The 10,242-nt window shown below is 42.1% G+C and overlaps 1 protein-coding gene and 1 pseudogene across 2 annotated transcripts in view; one reads left to right on the forward strand and one right to left on the reverse strand.

Annotated features, from left to right (window-relative positions):
• Positions 1-2,421: 2,421 nt before the first annotated feature.
• LOC112078451 (transcription initiation factor TFIID subunit 5-like) lies at positions 2,422-8,888 on the forward strand (annotated as a pseudogene).
• Positions 8,889-8,893: 5 nt separating this feature from the next.
• The window catches only part of atp5md (ATP synthase membrane subunit k), a 2,249-nt gene continuing 900 nt past the window's right edge, over positions 8,894-10,242 (reverse strand). The window contains exons 1-4 of one of the 2 annotated variants that reach the window (XM_024144693.2): positions 10,136-10,219; positions 9,402-9,500; positions 9,223-9,313; positions 8,894-9,018 (exon numbers count right to left, since the gene is read on the reverse strand). In XM_024144693.2, coding sequence (XP_024000461.1) covers positions 9,224-9,313; positions 9,402-9,488 — 177 coding nt within the window. In that variant the 5' untranslated portion in view covers positions 9,489-9,500; positions 10,136-10,219 and the 3' untranslated portion in view covers positions 8,894-9,018; position 9,223. Of the gene's footprint in view, positions 9,019-9,222; positions 9,314-9,401; positions 9,501-10,135; positions 10,220-10,242 lie in introns of those variants that run through there. The other variant, XM_024144692.2, reaches the window with a different exon arrangement.

The following is a 10,242-nucleotide window of genomic DNA, read 5'->3' on the forward strand; positions in this document are numbered from 1 at the left end:
TGTGTGTGTGTGTGTGTGTGTGTGTGTGTGTGTGTGTGTGTGTTGGCCACACTGTAAAGGGGTTACCATGTATTGGACAGTAATTTACAGGCAGCTCGGTGGCAAGTAAAATCTGTATTTAATATTACTGTACACCTACTGTAATATAAAAATGGTATCAAAGCAAGTACTGTGTAATGACACACAGTACAATACCGTAAAATGTACATTCTCACTCACGGGTGCAACAAATATAGCCTTTTACAAGGCGCTTCTCAAAATATGTTAATGAGCCAGAAACAACAATATCATGCACCCACTAGTGGTCAAACGGTTTTTGACGCTCCAAAGATACAGTATTCTGTGGGGTGGAATTACAGTACCATTCGATATACAGCAATTTTCCCACAATGCACCATAATTTACAGTATGCTGCAGTAAAACGTTTGAGTTTTTTACTGGTGAGAATACCTAAAATGAAGGTATAAATTACAGTTTCCGTTAAAGTGCAGAGAGAGAGAGAAAGTACAGTGGCACACGTCACACTCACTGTAACAATGAGTATGTTTACATGCACACTAATACTTCGATATTACACATGATTATGGCAGTAGGRCAAGTATGGCAATAGTCATGTAAACACTTTAGTCTGTTTATCTTAATCGGCATAAGGTCAAAATCTAAGCATACGCCAAATAAAACACCTAGTTTGCTGAGAAATCTTTGGAATTATTAGGAATGTTAACACCTTAATCGGTGTTCCAGCGGTGTGTTTGATCTGCGCAGGTACCAGCACCGYTAGYACAAGCCTCCCTCTTAAACACYAGTGAAGGGAGTTCGGGAAAATGTAAAAGTATCTTAGAGATAGTTTTCATATGCAAACTTTACATGTCCGAACTCAGAAACAAATATGCTTGAAAAACAAAAATACCATGGTCGCTGTGGTAGAAAGTTCAATTTGACAGGATTTTTTTTCTGCATTTATTTAAAGGAGAAATTTACCCAAAATCAAGAAACTCTGAAGTGATTCCATACATTGGCAATAGTTCAGTGGAGTTTGTCTCTCCCCTCTCTCTCACTGTAGCGTTATACTGAAACAACCGCAAAATGGGTACATGACTCCTGACATTGCTGGATGCAAGCCTCTGCGACTTTGCCATTTTTTAAACATTTAATATCAGTTGAAAGACCAACTGACTAAACTGTATTTTTCACAACATTCATGAGCCAATGACATACGTAAGGTGGAAATCTACACAAAAATATTTTCCATTTATAGTGAATTCACGATTCAGAATCTGTGAAATGTTGTTTTATTGAAAGCCTCTGGCCGAATTAGCTTATTTTGGTCAAAAGTACTATCGGTTTGAGTCAGGAAATGTTTACTTATTCACCTAAGTTCCTCCTTATTGTCCATCAGGTAGCCTGATTTCAGATGTGTCCATGTAAACTGGATTATTAGGGAAATCGTTCTTCTTGCAAGCATGTAAACAGTTTAAACAAACTATTATATTAATCTGACTATCCACAATAATAAAATAAAATTGCCTTATTGTATTATTGTGTACATGTAACCGTACTCAAATTGTCTTTCTCGTAGAATAGATTGACAGCACAGCCTTGTTGAAGGAGCAGCAGGTAGCTTAGCGATTAAGAGCGTTGGGCCAGTAACCGAAAGGTCGCTTGGTCGAATCCGAGCTGACTAGGTGAAAAATCGGTCAATGTGCCCTTGAGCAAGCCACTTAACCCTAATTGCTCCTGTAAGTCACTTATGGATAGAGCATCTGCTAAATGACTAGAATATAAAAATGTACCTTTGTCTTTCTTTCTTTTTTTACAGCCATTTCAATTGAAAACATCAGCAATAAAAAATATACTTGTATTGCCGAATCCCTATAAGGAGATTTGATCACTCTCTCAAACGTCAGGGAAAGTGACCGTGGGCCCAAAGTGCCACCTACTGMTACAACTGACACATGACTGGCACATATAGATCACAGATCCCCAGTCAAGGATAATCCTTTATTGTATATTTTTGTCAGCAGGTGAAAATATATACTGACTAAAACTAAAAGCAATACAAGTAATGCAAAAAATATTTACATCTAAGCTATTAGCTGTCCTCTTCAATAATGTTAACTAAGTTACAAATACAAGATGATGATATTTTTATGATACAAAAAATGTAAACATCATAGCACAATATTTCTACAAGCAAGAAATATGAGTTGGCCATAATAAATCGTTTCTAAAAATAAAAATTGAAATTGTTATAAACTCAAATGTTGATTGGCTCTTGTACAGAAATGACGGTTCTCTAAGAATTCGCCTACACCACTGAGAACCAACGAAACTACAATTTCTTCTTTCGGAGGACCAATCAGAATGTCAGATATTGTGCGGTCCACGTTTCTTTATTTTGCTCGTACATGCGCACTTCATTTCGAAAATGGCGGCTGTGCAAGATGGTCAGCACAATCTGGAGGTCGAAAAAGACATAAAAACAGAAATAACAAACGATGGGTCTGGAAATATCAATGCAAACTCTTCGTCACCCGGTTCTACGTCTTCGGGCGGTAAATCGAAATCTCCTGCGGGATCGGGTGAAGATCAACAGACACTGCTCGCGGTGTTGCAATTTCTCAAGAGGAATAAATTGACCGAGTCGGTCGATATTTTGCGGCGAGAAGCGGGCTTATCTGCAGATGCAGATGATTCCCCGGTATCCGAGTCGGCAGGAGCTGGATCGGGTGGCGTCCCAAATGTCGGTGCTGATGGGGGGGATGCCAACTCTCTCCTCAGCCGAGTGTCAATCGCCACCCCCGTCGCACCCCCGGCCACCGCACCCCCAAAAGGTCTCGTGCGATCACATTCAAAAGTCATGCGTTTGTTTTTATTTGCCTTGTTAGCTAGCTACCCAGCTAAGATACCAAATACATCATTATAACTTGCATATTCACAAGGGCATGCAATGCAATTGATTTGTTATTGCCAGTTGGCTTACTGTTGAATGAATGAGACACGAGAGAGCTTGACAGGCAGTCCTGAAACTGCTGTTTGTTCCTCACACTGTTGCTGGTAGATGTATGAAAACAGTTKTTGCGATAAGACCATAGCCGCGGGAAGTAGGGGTGCTGAGTGTGTGCAGCACCCCCTGAAAAAAACAGAATAAAAAAAAATATATTTAGTAATGCAAAATAGTTATATTTTTGGACAAAATTATTTTCTAGTATAATGCGGACTGATATAGAGGTTTGTTACCGTGAATCACATTTTTTTCTCCAGCATCTCTGCTTTGGTYAAAAAAGGTAGTTGTTTAATTAAGAGCAGTATCTTGCAGAATTCAATAGTTGGAATTGTAAGAGTTGTTGCCCTGTCCCTTTCTCTGCGATTGCCATTCTAATGGAATCCAGAAAGAACAAACCCTGTCCTCAAACATTTACATCAAAATGTGGAAAGTTATGGGCAAAGACACAAAACATCCAGATCAAATMTAATATTTTTCTTGACCAAATAAAATAGAAAAAACACAATTTACCATCCTTARAAACCACTTAATGTAAATGTACATTACTGTATTGTACATAGGCTGGTCATCTAGGTTTGTACCTGTAGACTTTCCATCACCATGGAGAACAACAATGCACAATACAGTAATTGAGTACATTGAGACACCAAGTGGTTTCTGATGATGTGGCTCAGTTGGTAGATCAATGCTAGGATTGTGGGTTGGATTCCCATGGGGGGCCAGTATGAAAATGTATGAAAAAGTTGCTCTGGATAAGAACGTCTACTTAAAAGGAATGAATAGACCATTTCAGTTTTCACATAGTAATAAGTTGCATTTCTTTAGTATTTCAAGAAACTGGAAAACATATCAAGCAAGTATTTTTTAGTTCCAAAGTTAACAGATAATTATCAGACTCAGGTGACAAATGCAGGTAAACACTCAAATACATTTAGCTTCTGTTTTACAAAAGTAGTGCACTGGGCCTTTACTAGTCGCAGGACCCCAACCCCAAACTACTATGGATAAGACCAATAGGTATATTACTATTAGTTGCTACTTCAATATATTTCATTCTTCTAACAACTACTACTTGTGCTCTTTACAGTGGTGGCAGCATCAGGTGGGGAAGACCAACCAGACGTCAACGTTGTCTTGTCGGCCTTAGCCAGCAGGGGGACCCTGTCCTGTACCCACTCTACTATAACGGCCTGAAGAAGTTTTATTGAGTCTGTCCTGGACTGCCACAGAGCTGAACTCTCCCAGGTCTTCTACCCACTGTTTGTCCACATGTACCTGGAGCTGGTCTACAACAACCACGAGAATGAGGCTAAACAGTTTTTTGAAAAGTAAGTGTTGTGGACTGGTAGTGTTGTTGCTTCCCTTGTAGCGTCTCCAAAGTTCCTGCCTGTCAAGCACATGTCTTATTGATTTTAGGTCCAACTGGTGTATTGATTTGTCAGGGACTTTTATGAGTTCCACAATCAAATGGGAAACAACCTGTTCTATTTGTACTGCCTTAACTTAGTGTAATGTGACACTATGCATGCTTTATTTAGATTTTAGATCCACTGACTCTTCTCCTGCTGTCTCTCCCTGCCTCAGGTTCAGCGGTGACCAGGAGTGTTACTACGAGGAGGACCTCCGCATCCTCTCGAGCATGTCCAAGAAGGAACACATGAAGGGAAATGAGACCATGCTGGACTTCAGGACCAGCAAGTTTGTCCTCCGCATCTCCCGAGACTCCTACCAGGTAAGTAGCCTTGGTGGCCACAACTTCAAATCCCAGCACTGACTGGGGGGGGACCAGAAATGTCAAGGTCTCTGTGGCAGTTGACAATAACGTATCATATGTTATCTTACCAGCTGCTGAAGAGGCACCTGCAGGAACGTCAGAACAACCAGATCTGGAAATTTATACAGGAACATCTCTATATTGATATCTTTGACGGGATGCCTCGGAGTAAAAGTCAGATTGATGCATGTCGGGCAGTCTGGCTGGGGAGGGCAAGAGAGATGCCAACAAAGCCAAGGTGGGTGTGTGTGTGTGTATGGGGGAGGGGGTGTTGTCAGTGTGAGTGATGCTGAAGCAAAAATCTGTAATAGCTGGTTTGTTTTAAGTGATAGTGTTATCAATGTGTGTGGAGCAAGCCAGTGAGCAATACTTTTTCATTTTAGATATGCATTACTGTATTTGCTGATTGAGAGGTTAAAACTATCTGTACTGACTACACTTACTGTACCACTCCTGGCTGTTGTGCAGGTGTTCTATGGTCTTCTGAAGGAGCCAGAGATCGAGGTACCTCGGACGATGAGGATGAGGAAGCAGAGAATGAGGAGGGCAAACCCAAGAAGAGAGAAACCTAAGAAGGACAGCATGGGCTCCAAGAGCAAGAAACAGGACCCCAACGCACCCCAACAAGCTAGGTATGTCACCACTGACACATTTCTTTAGTTAGGGGTTGTTTTCCTTAGTGCACACACCCTAGCGAACCGTTTTGCTAGGGGAAAGGAAAATGTTTATTTCTTATTGGACCAGTCCAGGTAGTCCCTGTTTCAGTCAGTTTTCATTTGGTGCCTAATGAACACAGCCCAGATTTCCTTATGTTTCAGAGACCACGAACAACATTGTTACTCTATTCTGCACTAGAGTTAGCCACGAAGCTTGTTAGCATTTGCAGTCCCTCCCAATTGAAACAACTGTTACTCGCTGACTATGACTTATGAATGATGTATAAATTGACCTGTTAATTTTTAATATCCAAGAATCCCCCTCCCCGAGCTGAAGGACTCTGACAAGCTGGACAAGATCATGAACATGAAGGAGGCACTAGAAGATCCGTCTGGGCCCAGACAACCTACCTCCATCTGTTTCTACTCCTTCCTCAACGCTTACCAGGTCAGCCAGGCTTGGATATGGATTTTGAATGTGGAATTTAACTTTATTAGTATTCAAGTATAACTTGATTTAATGTTGACAAAACCTTATTCATATTTTTGTGATGAGCTCAGTGTTATCAACGTGAAGCTTCTAAAGCATCATTATTTAATATTGGGAATAAAACTTTTATTCACAGTATTACCCAAAAATGCAGTAACATACAGTATTCTGTCTTGACCTTTGACCTGAAGGGTCTGACAGCGGTGGACTTCACAGATGACTCCAGTCTGATCGGGGGGGCTTCGCTGACTCCACCGTTAGGGTGTGGAGCGTCACACCCAAGAAACTACGCCGGGTCAAATCTGCAGCAGGTAATGACAACGGTGACCACAGAGATAATATACAATACATCATACACACATCGAAACACATGTTATAACCAAGGCTGAAAGTAGCATTCCACAATCCATCTATAACCATTGTTGAACTTGAGATCATAAGCTTGCACATAAATTGATAGTAACCACGACTTTAAATCTGCTCCCTCTCTCTCTCATCTCCCTGTAGACCTGAGTAATATTGATAAAGAGTCTGATGACGTGTTGGAGAGGATAATGGATGAGAAGACGGCCAGTGAGTCTAAGATCCTGTACGGACACAGTGGACCAGTATACGGCATCAGCTTCAGCCCTGACAGGTAAGATGTTATAAAGTGATCATTGGGAGGACACTTTCCCAAACTCAATTAAACCTGGTCTCGGACTATGAAGAATGCTCAATGGAGAATGTCTAAGGTAGGGGCGTGGAACTGATTTTGCCCCGGGGGCGGATTCGGTCTTCAATGAGGTCTGGAAGGCCGCACTGAAGCTGTCTTATTTCCTTGCGTCAAATGTCTTCTAAAAAGGAGTCCACTATACATCGTTAATCGGAATTTTTAGTGCTCTGGTCTAAGGGCTTTTTAGTCGCAGGACTATAATTAACTGTGTGTGGAAAACTGGACCTGGGTGTTATATGTAGTGTGGCGTATGGGACTAATGTTAAAGAGGAGGCAAGGATACATAGTTTGAATTAAATTGACTTCATGAGATTTGAAACACTAGAGTTACTGTCTTTTCTAGTGTTCTTATTTCTATGGTTAACTTCAATTCTCCTCTAATCATGTATTTTGGAACTACTTGTTGTCCAGTTCTGAGGAGGTACGGTCAGACTGTGGAGTCTGCAGACGTTCACCTGTCTGGTGGGGTAATAAGGACACAACTACCCTGTCTGGGACACTCAGTTCTCACCCTATGGTTACTACTTTATCTCTGGGGACATGACCGAGTCGCTCGGTAAGAACCTTATTAATACCTAATGTTCCATTTGTTTCAATGCAATTGATGAAGTCATTCTTTGGGCCTGTTTCCTGGACTGAGAAGGATGTTCAATGGAAATTCTCTATTGAAAGGGCTTTCAAGGCTTAATTTATGTCTAGAGAAAAGCCTGACTGTAATTTGGTTTTGTTTACCTGATGGGTCACAAGAAACAGTCACTGGTCTTTTTGAGGTTTTGCGTTGTCTTCTTCCGCAGTCTGTGGGCGACTGACCACTACCAGCCCCTGCGTATGTTCGCTGGTCACCTGGCTGAATCACGTGCACCCGCTTCACCCTAACGCCAACTACGTGGCCACGGGTCAGCTGACCGTACCATCCGCCTCTGGGACGTCCTGACTGGCAACTGTGTCCGCATCCTCACGGGTCACAAGGTACGAAGAGTTCAAGGTCTAGGGAACCTGGTGATCTGTTCTCTCCCAATAGAATGTGTATAGGATGGTTTGTTGTTCAAGGTCTGTTTAGTAGGCATGAAATGGGAGACAACACCTTGAAAGGGAGGAGGAACAACCTGAATTCATTTTTTCCCACAACCCTGAGTAACATGTCTTTTTGTACAAATGTATGATTTAAAATAAACTTGTTGCGTGATGTTACTGAACCTCCATCTCAATAAACCGGTTTGGTTCCCAGGGCCCCATTCATTCTCTGGCCTTCTCCCCAATGGGAAGTTCATGGCCTCGGGAGCAACTGACAGCAGGGTTCTACTGTGGGATGTTGGTCAGGCCTGATGGTCGGAGAGCTGAAGGGACATACTGACCCATCTACGCCCTCAAGTTCAGCAGGGACGGAGAGATACTAGCCTCAGGTTGTGTCCCTTTAGTCTAACTGGCTGTATACGCCTTCACACTACTGGCCTTTGTGCTGGGCCTGAGTCATGCCAGCGTATGGTTTAGGGGATATTGGGTCTACAAGAAATGTATGCTTGTAGTTTTCACCACTCACTATTAATATTTTCCAGGCTCAATGGATAACACTGTTAAACTGTGGGATACACTGAAGGCCTTTGATGATGTGGAGCTGGATGCTTAACCGCGGCAACAGGTCCACATCCATCTACCAGAGAACTCCCAGGAGCTGTTGCTAGGCACCTACATGACCAAGTCCACCCCTGTCATTCACCTGCACTTCACCCGCAGGAACCTACTGCTGGCTGCAGGGGCCTACAACCCATGAGGATGTTCAGAGAACCCCCTGCTAAAAAAGAGGAACTAGGGTTGTGTGATGAGAAATTACAAAAGTCATATCCAACCACAGTTAGACAGTGGAACAAAGCAAAATGCCCAACCAGTTGAATCGGCTAACTGAAGTTTGTCTGATGCAGACCTAAGGACCATGGTTGTTCCAAAAGCTGCAGCATCATCATCAAGCTGATCTAGGATCTGATTGAGCCTACCCAGCCTAAAATGGCTCTGGGGTGGAATTGCCCCTAGATACAGATCCAGGATAAGCTTGTCCTCACAAAACTGACCCAGGACCAGTGTCTAGGTGCAACGTCACCCTACTCCTCTAAAGAGTGCCATTACTAGCCTATTAAAAGAGACAATGTTTTTTTCACTGCCACAAACACAGTTTTATGTGGCTGTCATGCTATATATAGTATTTTATAATGGTGCATATTGTGTAAATAAAACACTTTTTTAATAACTTGGTGGGTTKAATTTTACATAGTTTTTATTGTTAATAACACGGTGATGCCAAATAATATGGCCTTATTTCTTACAAGCACATCCAGCTGTCGCCAAACTTCCGACCACTATACTACAGAACAGCCAGGACACCTGTGGGGAAACAAGAACACATGGGAAATATACAGTTAGCTTTCCACCAGGCAGAAACATTTATTGTCCATACAAAGACTCCTGATTATAGTCAAATACACATTTCTGAATTAAACAGTGCAGTCTTAACACAATTATTAAATGGTACGTTTGCTAGACAAAATGGGTACGAGAAACTGACTGTATCCTATACAATACACTCACATCACTTTGCCGTGACAGCCGCCTGTTTCTTGGGCTTCAACTTGAAGAAGAGGGCAATGGTGGCTATGCTTGCATATGTGAGCAAGACACACTGTGGACAGAATAGTACAAGTGTGACTTTTCTGAGAATGTGAACTGGTTGTACACCATCTTGCACAGTAATTCATGCATGAACTTACGTTCCTCCTGCCTGTGATTGTGTATGCATTGAAGTACTTGGCAAAACCAGTAAACTGGTGACTAGTTCCTGCGTCGTGTCCGCCCATGTTGGATAGTAGCTGGTCCCGAGAGAAATAGATTACTCAGTCAATTACAATGCATTGATAATAGGAGGATTACAGAGGGAAAGTAAAAAGTAATGCCAACCACAAATTATGGACTGGCCTATTTCTAACACCCATGCGCAAGACGTTTATCAGTACTTATTGGACTGGGGGGAAAAATGATTACTCAAGACAACTTGCCTGTCAAACATTGAAGCTGAGTAGCTCTAGTTGACAAGCCTGACGGCCTGCAAGCCAGGCAGCTTCTTCCCACAACAGTGGAAACAAATGGGCTAACGTAACGTTAGCTAGTTACAGTAATTATATAATGTAATTGTGTGGTTCCATTCAACCCAAAGCGGACTGCTATATTTGTGTGGGTATTGCTTGTTAGCTGGTTCACTTTCATTCAAAAACAGTAGTTGGCCAGCAGTAGCTAGCTAGCTACCGCTAGAGGTTAACGTTCGCAAACAATCTGGCTTGTCTTGAGCTAACGTTAGCAATATTGGCTAGCAAAATTAGTTGGTACTGACAAACAACTAAACTGGCATTTTAGAGACACCACAAGCAACAGCGTCCTGGACAACGCTGTTATAAAACGTAGGTCAATTAATAAAGATAGATGTTATATTGATTGTCACTATTCTTACCTTCAACACACCCTTGTGCACGGAATTGAACAAGTGCCCTTCAACGAGAGAGGCCGAAATGCTAAAAGTATCAGGAAATCCCGCCTACTCTCTACAGCGCATGTTCA

The sequence above is a fragment of the Salvelinus sp. IW2-2015 genome, unplaced genomic scaffold (assembly GCF_002910315.2).
Source record: "Salvelinus sp. IW2-2015 unplaced genomic scaffold, ASM291031v2 Un_scaffold5694, whole genome shotgun sequence".
NCBI classification, from domain to species: Eukaryota; Metazoa; Chordata; class Actinopteri; order Salmoniformes; family Salmonidae; genus Salvelinus; species Salvelinus sp. IW2-2015.